General features: G+C 38.0%; 1 protein-coding gene across 4 annotated transcripts in view; it reads right to left on the bottom strand.

The window, feature by feature from the left end:
• Window positions 1–14,103, bottom strand: part of PDSS2 (decaprenyl diphosphate synthase subunit 2) — a 267,579-nt gene that overhangs the window by 102,328 nt on the left and 151,148 nt on the right. For all 4 annotated transcript variants that reach the window (XM_078054921.1, XM_078054920.1, XM_036078922.2 and 1 more), the window contains exon 4: window positions 785–859. In XM_078054921.1, the coding sequence (XP_077911047.1) occupies window positions 785–859 (75 nt within the window). The remainder of the gene's footprint in view (window positions 1–784; window positions 860–14,103) is intronic.

The following is a 14,103-nucleotide window of genomic DNA, read 5'->3' as shown; positions in this document are numbered from 1 at the left end:
GCCTAAGATGTGCACACGTGCATATTTTCTCTAAGTTGCAGAGAGTGAAATCTTGCTAATACAGATGCTAAAGAAGTTAGAATAATGAAACACTAAGATAGGAATCCCGTATAACAGTATATACCATGGTAAATGATGGTGGTGGTCAATGAGGCAATTGCTTCACATTCAATATCCTACTGAAATGAAGTAACTGCATTTTAAAGAAATAAAACCTAACCCATAAGATGTCCTGTTAAATGAGTCAAAAACCCTTAATTCTAGATCTATATAATTAATCAAAATGATCCAATTGCACAACCATCCCACTTCTTATCACAGAGAATTTAATAATGCAGTAAATTCTGGATCTTGGATATAAAAGACCTTCCTGCCTCATGCCCCCCAGAAGTCGTCTTCTTCAGACCAGGTCCACTCTGCGGGGACGTGGGAGGCCCCTTCCTCTGGGGGCGAGGCCGGGCCCAGCCACCTCAGCGCAGGCTGCCTGTCTAGCCTGCCTGCCCGGTGACAGTGCTACCAGCCAGCCAGCCGCATCCTGGAGTCTACTGGGCTGCTGCACACTGAACAGACTGTGAATCCAGCCAGAGGATAAGAGGTTGTTTTAATTGGCCAAATCTGCGATGTACTAAGCGTATGGCCATGAATTTGTAGCCAAAACACTAATCTAAAAAAAATGTCATGTACAATTTAAACACAAAACAAGAAGGACATTTTCGCTCATCATTTCTAGTTTCGCCACGAGGGTTTTTAACTCAACATTTTAGAATGAATACCAAATCCTTACCTTTGCTGAAGTAGAATTTTCATGGTATACTCCTTGTACCAAGTCCATAAGAGCACTTGCTAAAAGTTCCACGACCTAAAAAACAATAAAAAACATTAAGAGAAACAGTTATACAATTTTTGCCCCCATTTCTACCTCAGAATGCCTCAGAAGGCTTAGTAGCAAGGCAATATTTGTGCTTGATGGATAAAATGGGGTTATATACAAAGATCCTGGCAAATGGCTTTGCCCACCTGGATATTAGAGCTGTGATCCAATTTTTTTTCAGGCATAATTCAAGAAAAAAAAAATCTTACAAGCATAGCATTGAACTTAATATACATGAAAATCCAGTAATAGCCATTCTGAACATAAGCTTAAATTTCAGATACCTAATGAAATCTTAATTCAATTTATTTTCTGTATGTTTATTTCTGTCAGGTGGATACTTTTTCAATATCTCCATTCTGGGAGTCATTACAATGCTAATTTTCATACTTAATACAGAAAGAAAAGCAAAAGCAAAAGAATGGTTAACCTTTCAAATGTGTTCATTCTGTTGTACTTAAAATGCACTGTGGCTATATTTGGTGTAGGGCCCCTGGGTCAAATGTACCATAAACACTGAAAATTTTTACAGAACTGCAATAGTGAAATCATATTCATCAAATCTGTATTATTTCCAAGGCTCAGGCTATTAAAAAAAAAATCAAGCAAAATCAAAAGCTTTGAACTTGTTCCAGAATGTAAAACAAGCAGAAAACAGTCTCTTTGGAACTACTGTACAATTTAGAGTTGTTTGCATAAACCACCTTAATTCGGGAGAATAGAATAGTGGTATTTGCTCTAATGTTCAATGCAGTCGTTTCAAACAGGAATTCCTAAAGCAGCCCCAATCGCTTCTTATGAAGTCTTAATATCTTGTATGTTTAGCTTCCTATATTATGCAGTTCCCGTATCTGATTCCCACTCTCTGCTTCCTAAAATTTAGCTCCATTCTGATTGAATTAAAGGATTCTGTTTCAGCTTTTATCATTCTTGTAACTGAAGACATTATTAAGCCAAAGGATACAGACCCAAACAACAAGATACTTTAATCTCAGGTACCCTAGATTTAATAAACATTTTCTTAGAGGCAAATTATATTAATTTGTGGGAAGACTTGCTTTAAAATTTTAACACATGGTCATTTATCTCCAAATTTATATTTACATTCATACTGTATAACACAGACAAGGTTGCTGATATGGAAATTTTGCTGATTAAAGGCATTTTTTTTCTAGCTCTGCAGATGGGTTAATTTGTAAGACCTATACAAAGTCTTTTTTTTTTTTTTTAATCACATTGCCCTTTAGGTAACCAAATACTTAAGAAATATTGTAGCAATATGAGCTGTAGAGGAACTAGAAGGACAATGATCCTACAGTGTTACCAGATGTGTTGAGTTATTTAAGTGGGGAAGAAAGAAAATGAATGGATTTTTTTCCCCTGAAGGTATCAGATAAGCCCTATTCCCAAATCCAGGAGGATAGAGTATCGCCAATAGGTCTATGAAAGATTGTAACTAAATGCACAGCATCAGATTGGATTACAGTTTATACAAGCAACATCCCAAGATCCCCCTGATGGCTGGACACGTAATACAGATCAATCACTCACTAAGAAATGTTATGGTTTTGAAACAGTTTGAGCTCTGAGACCAGCACTGGTAAAGTGAAGAGGGATTTATAAAGAGAAAGTCCAACACTCAATGTCAAAATGATGGCATGAACTTTTAACAATGGCTCTGGATAACTAGACTATGCCTTTACTTCCTTGAAATTCCTGACCAGGCAGAAGCAACGGAAACATTTTATTCTCTCACTCTTTTTCTCTTTAATGTAATTAGCAAATATAGACAGACCTGCACTTACAAGTTCATCATTTATAAATGACCCATACTTCCAAATAAGCCTTACTTATTTGAGCAGGATACACCTCCAAAGCCAATGACGATCACTGAGGAAAAAGCTTTGGACTTCCTTGGGTTAACAAGTCGAGGAAGGTAAGAAATTATGAAAAGCAGGAATAGCCTAGGGGAGCTGAATGTTTCCCAGGTATGGGTGACTTACTCGGTGTACACGTAAATCTCTTTCCATTACTTGAAATGCTGACTTTACTTTTAAAATTATACAAAAGAGAGATGTGTTTATCATCCTCCTGTAAAGCTGTAATATTTCTAGAAAGACCACAGGACTACCAGCTACACATACTTTAACAAGACCACTTAATGATCTGAACCTTTTTCAATATATGGCTTACTAACATAGGCATTCACCTGTTTTGACACATGATGTACTTAAATATAAGAAAGCACGTGCTTTTTTTTTTTTTTTAAGATTTTTATTTATTTATTTGACAGAGAGCAAAGTAGGCAGAGGGAGAGGGAGAAGCAGGCTCCCCACTGAGCAGAGTCCGATGCAGGGCTTGATCCCAAGACCCTGGGATCATGACCTGAGCCGAAGGCAGACACTTAACTGACTGAGACACCCAGGAGCCCCAGAAAACACCTGCTTAATGATACTTTTCTCCCTCAGATTCTTGTGGAGTGATTTGTTCCAGCAACCAAATGGTAGCAAGGTTAGTGGCAGCCAGAGAATCCAGAAGCCTAATTGCCAGGTCTCCTGGGACTAAGGGGCCAAGTCCCCCACTTCTTGGTGCTCTAGATAAGATTAGGACTTCTGTTCCTCAGGCCCAGGGGGGACAAGCAAATTCTTTCTTTCTTTCTTTTAGATTTTATTTATTCATTTGCGATAGAGAGAGAGGAGAGAGCAGGAGCGGGGGGAGAGGCAGAGGGAGAGGGAGAAGCAGACTCCCCGCTGAGCTGGGAGCCTGACGTGGGGCTCAATCCCAGGACCCGGAGATCATGACCTGAGCCGAAGGCAGACGTTTAACTATCTGAGCCACCCAGGCGCCTCACAAATACTTTCTACTACAAAAAGAAGATAGACTAAAAGAGCGTCAGTGTTAGCCACTCTTGGGAGCCCAACAAATTAGAGGACTGTAATGAAACAGAGCAGAGCATTAGGAGCCAGGGGATCTAGATTCTCCTTCAAGGCTTACTACTAATTCCATTGTGAGATCTGGTGCAAACCGATTAATTTCTCTGAGTTTGGGGTTTTCTCAAATATAAAAATGAGGGAAGTTGCAAAACATAACTTTTTAAGGTCCCTTCCGATTCTGATTCCGAGCTTCTAGAAATGCAAATCTTAGTATTTATAATTTGGCATGTAAATTTGAAAACTGCTTTTTTGTAAACTTTGAAGAGTCATTTCTGCTCAGACTTTTGTTATTTTTTAAGATTTTATTTCTTTATTTGAGAGAGACACAGCGAGAGATCTAACATAAGCAGGGGGAGGGGAGAGGGAGAAGCAGGCTTCCCACTGAGCAGGGAGCCCGATGTGGGGCTCAATCCCAGGACCCCGGGATCATGACCTGAGACGAAGGCAGACGCTTAACCCAGGCGCCCTCAGATTATTATTTTTATCTGTTCTCTTCACATGGACCTTTCTATCTGAACTCTGATTACTTTGTGAAAGTGCACCCAGTCCCCCTTGGTTTCAATACCTGGAATCATAATGATATATAATGGAAACAATTTCCATTTTCTGAACCATTTCTGTTTTTTAAACCATTATAACTGGTAGCCACCCCACCAGCTTACAAAAACGTCCTCCACGGGTCAATTAAAGGTCAACATTGCTGAGTTCTGGGTCTTGAATGGCTCTAATGCTTGGGAAGAATTTATACTATCGGATTTAGAATGATATCAGGTTTAAGTGCAAAGTTGAGTCAAACAAATAATGGCTCTAGTTGGCTGCATCGCTTCCTCTCTACTGAGTAAATACGTAGAACACGCTGAAGAGAATCTGTCACCATTAATGTAAAGTTTACTTTAGCTGTCTAGAGAGTAATCAAATAGGAGGTAAGTTTCTTTATTTTCTGCATTTCTGGAGGGTGCAAGAATGGCAGAATTGCTTACCTGCACGTGCGGTACAAAAATGCTTTTCTCTCCAATTTGTCCTGTTGAAATCTGACTGTACAGCAATGCTGTATCCTCTTCCCCCCATCTTCTGAGTAACACCCTAGATCTCAGCGAGCCAGAAGTGGTAACTGTTCAGACTGTCAATGTTCCGAGCTGGCTTCGTGGGCCACCTTGTACGGAATTTATTATTATTATTTTACTGAGGTGTAATTGATGGAATGAATTTCTTAAACGGTTAATTTAAAGGACAAATTTCATCAGTCTCAGGGGAATATGTAATTGCTTCATTCTTTATCTTTTGGCAAGGGTCACTACAATTCAAAGATTTTTCTTAACTGAAAAGCAAAAGCAATACATATGCACTCACAAGAGGCGTTGTGGTGATATGCCCTGAGCTGACTAAAATTCTTATCATAGAAAATAGGAATTGGGAGAAGTAGGGACGGTAAGAGAACAATGACCAAATAACATCCTCACACTGCTATACAAAGATATCTGTAATGTCTTAAGGAAAAGAAAAAAGCTGGCTACAAAACAGAATAGCACGATAGGAATTTTTAAAACAAAATGAGGTCAATCTATGTGTTTATATATGCCGAGAAAAAAGTCTGAAAGGACAACAAAACATTAATAAGAATGATAATGTGTTAGTGGTAAGCTCCTGGATGATTTTTAATTAAAAAATGTTCTTTTTCGGGGCGCCTGGGTGGCTCAGTCCGTTAAGCGTCTGCCTTTGGCTCAGGTCATGATCCCACGGTCCTGGGATTGAGCCCCGCATCGGGCTCCCTGCTCAGTGGGAAGCCTGCTTCTCCTTCTCCCTCTGCCTGCCGCTCTGCTTACTTGTGCTCTCTGTCAAATAAATAAATAAAATCTTTAAAAAAATAAAATAAAAAATGTTCTCTTTCAACTTTTCCGAACTGCTTAAATTTATAATTGCTAAACTTAATAATGGCTTAAATTTACAATGTACTACATTTTCTGCCTTTTATTGTACTGCTTTTATGGTCGGGTAAAACAATAAACCTATTGCCATGGGCTGGGGTGGGGACTTAGGAACATGCTCTGCTTTTTGTCTCGGAGAGCCTTCCTAAGCTGTGTCCACAAACTGATTTCTGGAATATATTGATCAATCAATAGTCCTCAGATTAGCAAAAATAAGATCAGTAAGTGGTGGTAAGCATTCTGTGCGGACAAGTTGTGCCTCTCTCAATGAATGTGATCGAGGAGTACTGTCAGTTAGCATTTCACAAACGGAAGAGTCTGAACTGAGTTGTAGATGGTTAACTAGTAAACCAGACCACTTGATAGGAGCAAAGATCGCCTGTCCCAAATTATAAGTAAAATACAGCTATATCTTTAGGAAAATGTTAACTATCAACTAATGTGGCTCAGTGAAAGCTCAAGCCAGCATAACCTATCTGAGTTGACACAGTAAGGTAGTAGAGTTGTATTTTAACTCACTTAAAAAAGGTTGCTATGTACTTAACTTGTTTGGTATATAGAGACTGTGGAGGCTATTACAGATTTATAATCATCTTTCAAAAACTTGCGCCGAAAAGGTTATTTTAATGACAGTTTTTACTACACTGTGGAATGACAAGACAACGTGTGATCCATCACTCTATTTAGGAGGCAAATGAACACACAGCCCCTCAGCCTTTACTACTCTTAACAGCTGCTAGCAAAGGAAGCAGTCATGTGTGTGCACGCATCTGCAGTGCTGATGGCATTAATTACACACAAATTTATTGCACCCCCTCCCCCACCTCCAGGAAGAAACAGCAATGCATGAAGCAGTAGCAAAGGTAAACTGCCCTTGGGGAAGAATTAATTCCCATATACATCTTGGGAGGAACAAAAGAGATTTAGCATAAATATGTCCTTTCCAAAGAGCTTCGATATTTGAAGGGATATAGTCAAGATTTTTTTTTAAGCCACAAAAACTATATTGTCAGTAAAAATGTCTTACAGAGAAGCACTTCTATAGAGAAAGGATGCCGAAGAGCCTGCTAATAGTAACCAGGGCAGTGAGCTTCACTCTTTCTTTAGTTCCTCTTCATACAAATGAAACATTTGAGAAACGCATTTAAAGATGGAAAGATTTACTTACATCACCAAGGTGAGGTAGAGGAACTGGTGAAGGAGTAGCGCTCTCCCACAGAGACCAATAATAACATCTAACATTTGTAAAGCACTTTATCATTTACAAACTGGGTTTAAGCAAACGACTTTGTTCCAGGTGGATTCAGTCCCCAGTGCTCAGCCAGCGCTTTCAGGCTGGCAGCCTCAGTGGAGAAGCAACCTCTGAAGAACACAGGGAGCAGCGCAGTGGCCAAATAAGGGGTAAATCTACTCACCCACCACCTGGGCACAAACAACCCAGATGAGCCCTCATCTGCATGCTGATTAATACAAATGAGTAGCTTTAATAAAGCCATTGATGAAGTCTAAGCAAGAATGGTTCTCTCCACTCCTTCCTATGAGACAAGGACCAGGTTTAATGAAGACAATGATGAAAGGTCTGTTGTAATAAACACACCACTAACTCACAGGAGTTCTGGAGGAAGCTTCTAACTAGGCTTTTTGAAACGAGCCTTTTCAATGCTGCCAAATGTGTAAGACCGTGCTTATTTGTGGGAGGGATAGCAATCTGTTCTAGCGAGCTGGAAGTTCTTCCTGGCTAAGGGCGAAGAGCGGAGAGAGAAATGGCACAACCAGCAGGACAGGTGCAGCAAAAACTAAGCAAATTGATAATCTTAATTTTTAATTTAGAACAGCTGATACATTGGTTTATGGCCTCTACTGGTAACATTTGTCAAAAGGGCTCTGAAAATTCAGTGAACTAAGGAGATGTTTAAAAATCACAACTGATAAAACTTAAAAGAAACAGACCACAAGTTCAAGAAAATGGCATGAATGTGAAGTGTTGAAATTTAATACTATATTGGCTAATTCATTCCATAAACATTTGCTGATAGCCCACTATGTTCCCGGCACTGCACTAATGAAGCTAGTTATGACCTTATAAAGATAAACGACATCACTTTGTCACTGACCACTTAGAAGGTTAATACATAGGTGAGCTGCATGACCTTGGGCCAGCCATACCACTTCTCTGGGCCTCAGTTTATCTACCTAGGTAAGAAGTATCAACAAGAAGCCCCATGACCAGAAATACCTAAATGTGTAGCTGTATACATTTTTTATTCATAACAATTGTAAGGATGATGCCAAAATATGGATTTCTTTTTTTTTAAAGATTTTATTTATTTGAGAGAGCGTGAGAGAGAGCACATAAATGGGGGGAGGGGCAGAGGGAGAGGGAGAAGCAGACTCCCCACTGAGCAGGGAGCCCAATGGCGGGACTCGATACTGGGACCCTGACATCACGACCTGAGCCGAAGGCAGCGGCTGAACTGACTGAGCACCGAGGCGCCCTGGCTTTCTTTTGGTAGCAATGAAGAAGTGATCCAAACTGTTCACCACTGAATTACGATCATCTTTTATTGATTTAAACAATGACTAGGTTCCTTGAAAAAGTTTTTTAATTTAAAATGCTTACACCAAAATGAAACTTTTCATAAGAAATAAAGGAAAAAGAGATGCTTTCCAACAAGTTAAAAAAGAGTTGGTTGTGTTAAGTATCTTGCATTACTATAAAAACTGTAAATAGCTGCTGGGAACTGAATGCTTAGTCATGAAAGAAAGTAATTGTTGCATTATCGTACAGCAGTTAATTGCTTTATTTTTCACTTTCTCCAACATAGGAGTTCCTGTACATGAAGTTTGTTGTACTTAGGATGTTCCACACTTAGCGGCACCGTTATACCTTATTCTGACAAGTTCTCAGAGAGAATTATGTCTGCCATCTCAGTGATGTGCTCACTTTTCCCCTATGTGGCTGATAACCTCCAATTTGCTTTCACTGCTTCTTCCTTTGATGGCACTCCCAGTGATGTTAAGTGATATTTTCCAAGTGTGATTTTACTTAACAGTTAATCCCACCTCTGAGAAACACAAGTTCATGATGTGAAAAATTCAGAACACCAGAATCATGGTACATTATTTCATTCAGCTGAAAGGATGCTTCTGGCTAGAACACGGATTAATACTATAAACTTTCGAGATTTTAAAGTTGCAACCACAGTAAGAAGTATATTTTACATTATGACACTGTACATGCACACATGCATATGTATAAAAATGAGTGTTTTTATACTCATTAAAAAAGTATATGAGTGTTTTCATAAAACAAAAATTCCATTATCCCTCTATTTTCTATTGTGTTCCATTAAAAAAAAGTGTTGATAGTGATTCACTAAAGTGATTTCACTACCCACCAATAAACAGCATGTGATCTGTACTTCGAAATATTACCTTATATTATGCTGATACATGTCATGTATAGCTCATACCTTGGTTAGCCATCATTTTTTTTGTTTGTTTTTTTAAGATTTTTATTTATTTATTGAGAGAGAGAATGATAGAGAGAGAGCATGAGAGGGAGGAGGGTCAGAGGGAGAAGCAGACTCCCCACTGAGCAGGGAGCCCGATGCGGGACTCGATCCCGGGACTCCAGGATCATGACCTGAGCCGAAGGCAGTCGCTTAACCAACTGAGCCACCCAGGCGCCCCTTGGTTAGCCATCTTAACTGCACACAAGGTCACGAAATTTTTGACAGGCAGTTACACACTGTTATTCTGAAATATAATTAATATATATAAAGGTGTTAATTTCTTTATCACTTTATTTCAAAAACACTTAAAAATGGAATTGAAACAGGCAGAAGGCAGGTTAAAACAGAATCGTTCTTGGGTACTATGGGGTATAGTGTTAGGATGCATTTCCATCTTGGTTTATACATATCACTAATATTGACTCTGAGCTTTGATCTTACTAGATTCATGAAAAAAATCAGACCACATTTGGCCAGAGTTAAAAATCTCAGGATTTTTCTAAGATTCATACATACATCTTGCAAATTCCAGGGATCCCATGTCTTTCAGATAACATAGTTCAGTTTTTAGTTCAATTAGTTCCTCTTCAAACTGGGCTCCACTAAAAGACAGATGTTTGTAATTTAGAGACATCCCAAGGTTTGCACTTCAAAGGCAGCCACAGAAATAAAAGCATGACTCATATGCATTAAAATCCATGCATCTCATCTAAAACTGTAACTGTATTTCTTCCAAATACCTTTGCAGCTCTTCAAAATCTGTGAATCAATGGAACTCTAAAAATAACTGGCCCAACTGGTACTGCGTTCTAGAAAATTAGGTAATCCTTTTTCTTCCCCTCCTTCAAAAAAATCATGTAGTAGAAACTTGAGACTGGCTGTATTGTACCCTTGAATCAAATAATGGACACCTTTGGGTTAGAAATTCTCCAATCTATAGAGATACAATTGGCTTTTTTTTGTTGTTGTTGTTGATATAATTGACATGAAGACTGAAAATAGGTGATGCAATTGGCTTTTAAACTGGTATTCCCAAGGCTTAACACAATGAACACAAAAAATTTTATTGCATTACCAACACTTTTTCTAATACGTGAATTAATTGTATAAATCATAACTGTTTCAAAATAAATCTGCACAATTATCACTTTATTTAATCACTATTTCCAGAAATTTACATTTGCATATCACCCTATGGCCTTTAAAGTTTAAACTTGACCAAATTAAGCCATATCAGTTTCTCATCACAAATTGGCCTTAAAGGTGAGTTCACTAATTTGGGGTATTGTTTTAGATAGCTGAAATAGGCACATATACCCCAAGATCTTAAACATTTATAAAAGATTTTCAATTCTCTATCACATCTCTGACTTTATAAACAAGTTTTTCTTGAGTCCTTTGTTTTTCTTCCTATTTCATGACATTTTCAGGATCTGGATATAGATATTATAAGTTTAGACTCTTTCCTACAACACTCAGAATTGTAGAATATTGTCATCAGCAAGGATATAGGAGATGGAAATAATGCCTTTATTTTACAGATGAGGAAACTAAGAAAACAAGTTGTCTCTGCTTACTAGTTATTTCTCTAAAATGTTTCATAAAGCTCCTATTGATGTTTGTACTGAAATATTTATTCCAATATTTTAAAATACTAATTGTTTAAGATATTATAAATTCCAATATTGGTAACTGCAAAATTGCTGGCAAAAAAAAGTATCATAGTTCTTAGTTGGTTTGTTCGTTTTCTACTTTAGTTAAGCATGAGGATTTTGGAACCAGACTGCCTCTCTTTAGATTTAGACAGCAGCTCCACCATTTCCTCTAGGAAATTACTTACTTAACCCTCCCCCATGCCTCAGGAGAGATTTAGTTAATACACACAAAGCACTTACAATGGTGTCCACTACAGAGTAGGCACTCAAAAATATAAGTTGTTAATATTATTTTTTAAATGTTTTGTACTAATTTTAATAAATATTCTACATCATGAAGTTTCTAATTTCACTTGTAAAATGGAATATTAAGACATTAGAGGGGCGTGCCTGGCTGGCTCAGTCAGTAGAGCATGTGACTCTTGATCTCGGCGTCATGAGTTTAAGCCCCACGTTAGGCATGGAGCTTACTTAAAATTAAAAAAAAAAAAAGACATTAGATAAACAGTGTGGAGAAAAAGATGAATGCTCTCAACTAGAATTCTGATAAAATGAACCATTTAATGTTAAATGGCCAATTAAAAAAAAAAGGCAGAGATAGAAACTAGGTCCATAGACTTCCACTTCGGAGTGCTTTCCACTTATGTGGCTTTACAGGTCATCTCTGAGAAGTATAAAATAGATAAGCACTATACATATAGCTCAACACATCATGAAAACGTAAGTGATCCACACAGAAGTGAAAGTCGCAGCTGTTTAGGAATAACACAGTTAATCTGATATTCTAAACAGGAAAACTGTCCTTTAAGAATCAAAGATTGGCCATACAGTATAGTTTTGGTGTTTACTGATGACTGACTGACTTGATATGCACAGTGAAAATGGCCCCAGAACAAAGACAATTAAGCCACATGAATAACAACAAACAATGCATTTTCCAAAATGTTTAAAAAGAAACTTCCTTGGCACAGCCATACTTTCCAACAAACCCACTTTAATGTTTTCATAGTTTACAATATCAGAAATGACCTCAGGGTCAGGCATTTGTCAGTTAATGGCCTGTTGGGGTAATGGCCTTCAGCTTTGCCTTGGGCACTCAAGTCCTCCAGTAGGTCATTAGCTGCCAGGAAAGGGCTCTTCCCCAATCACTATTGCTAAATAAATAAAATTTGCTCCTGGGTTAACGCCCCATAAGCCAACTTTGGCTTAGAGTGAATTTTTTCCATGAGTATTCACAACTCTGAGGCATCAGGAAAATGATGGAAATGCTAAAACCAAAATTATATCAACACAACTGAGCTGTATGTGGCTACTAATGATAAGTAGTCACATGGATCCTTTTGAATGCTCTTACCTGTTCTTTTGCTTATGGGGTTTAAGTCTGGTATCAATCTAATAAAACCAGGCACCAGTTTACAAATGCACCACATTTTGGAATTTTATCTGTAAGTCAGTTGTTTGGAGCTCATACCTCATTTTCCTAACAATCGAGGTTGTAAATGGTGGGTAGGTTCCCAGGGCAGCCCATAACATTAGAAATGCCATATACTTATAATTGAAAATCAAATAGAAAACCACAATCTTATAATACTTGCAATTAAACAAAAGAGGAAAACAAAACTAAATAGGAAATATTTTTTAAATGGCCTTTAAACATTGACAGTTACAGGGAAATTTGGTTTAATAAGAAAATGAGGGTAGAGACACTGGTTCTTTCTCAAATTATATAATTTTCCTTATTCTTAACAAAAGACGATTCCAAGCTTTACGCTGATGTTTGTCAACTCCTAAGTAAAGTTTCTTCACTGACTTTTCCTTTGAAAGGAGCACAGAGAAGGCACAAAGACGGATAACCATTTTTCTGAAATAACAGGTAAGAAGATAAAGAATAAAAAATGGGAAGAAAAGGGTTGAAGAGGATGTGTATACACTCTGGGGATTGCCTGAGATGAAATTAACTGATTTGTGAACAATAAGACACAAAGAAAGAGGCACTGAGGACAAATCTACAGGACAAAGAAAGGATGAGTGAAGAGATGCGAGGTCAGGCAGCTGACAATGCAGAGGAAGGAATCAGCTGTTCATCTACCCAGTACTTTTGTTAACTCCTAACTCAGGAAGTTCCTTGAGTAAAATCATTAGAAAGGCAAAAGGAAGAGTACTGAATACTTGGAGCTGATTTTTTTTTAGATTTTTTTTTCTCCCTCTGGCTTTAGAGAAATAGCAATTTATGCCAGTGAAAATGGAGAGGAAAAAAAAGCTGGCTTGATTAATTTTATTTCTGGAAGGGATTTACAAAACTGAGGTGACTAAGTATACTATAAAATTGCCATAATCAATATATATCTACCTCTCATGGCCATGGTGTGGGGTTCAACTCTACCCATTTTAGAGAATATATGTTTGTAGAACACAGATTTTTTTTAATGGGCTTCTTTGAATGCCAGGCAGATAGAAGAAATTCCCTTCCAGGTCATCAACTTTCTGGCTGACAGACACTCAGAGAAGTGTCCATTTTGCATGATGGCATTTGACCTTCTTATGGCAAAAAGACACTTCATCCCATTGTTCTACGGCACCAAAAGGGCAAAGTTCAAGTTTTTAATGAGATCATAAGTTTTAAAAGAACATAATATTTGTCTTCTTGTTTCTAGTACACTTCTCAAACTCTGATCATTTATCACTTTTGCCTTAAAGATCAAGGAAGTGGCTCAGAATGGATATAGTGTTTGTTTAATAGGTAGCTATATTAGTAAATGATAAACTGGAAAAATTTGGGGATTTTGAAATTGTAATTTTATGATAGCATTTTGGCTTCTTTAATTGATAGGGAGATGCCTTTATTGTTACAACACATGACACCGAATTACATTCTGCACACATTTACTCTATTCATGAAAACCTATACTTGAGTGGGTTTTATGTAGAAAAAGAACATTAATCTTGAGTGTGAGACTAAAGAGGCTAAAAGATATTAATCAATAATTTCCACAGGGACGCCTGGGTGGCTCAGTTGGTTAGGCGTCTGCCTTCAGCTCAGGTCATGATCCCAGGGTCCTGGGATCGAGTCCCATATTGGGCTCCCTGCTCAGCGAGGAGCCTGCTTCTCCCTCTGCCTGCTGCTCCCCCTGCTTGTGCGAGTTCTCTCTCTCTCTCTCTCTCTCGCTGACAAATAAATAAAATCTTTAAAAAAAAAAAAAAATT

Source organism: Halichoerus grypus, chromosome 9, assembly GCF_964656455.1.
Source record: "Halichoerus grypus chromosome 9, mHalGry1.hap1.1, whole genome shotgun sequence".
In the NCBI taxonomy this organism is placed as follows: domain Eukaryota; kingdom Metazoa; phylum Chordata; class Mammalia; order Carnivora; family Phocidae; genus Halichoerus; species Halichoerus grypus.
Note: the sequence above shows the minus strand (reverse complement) of the source record. Positions and strands in the feature narration are given on the sequence as shown.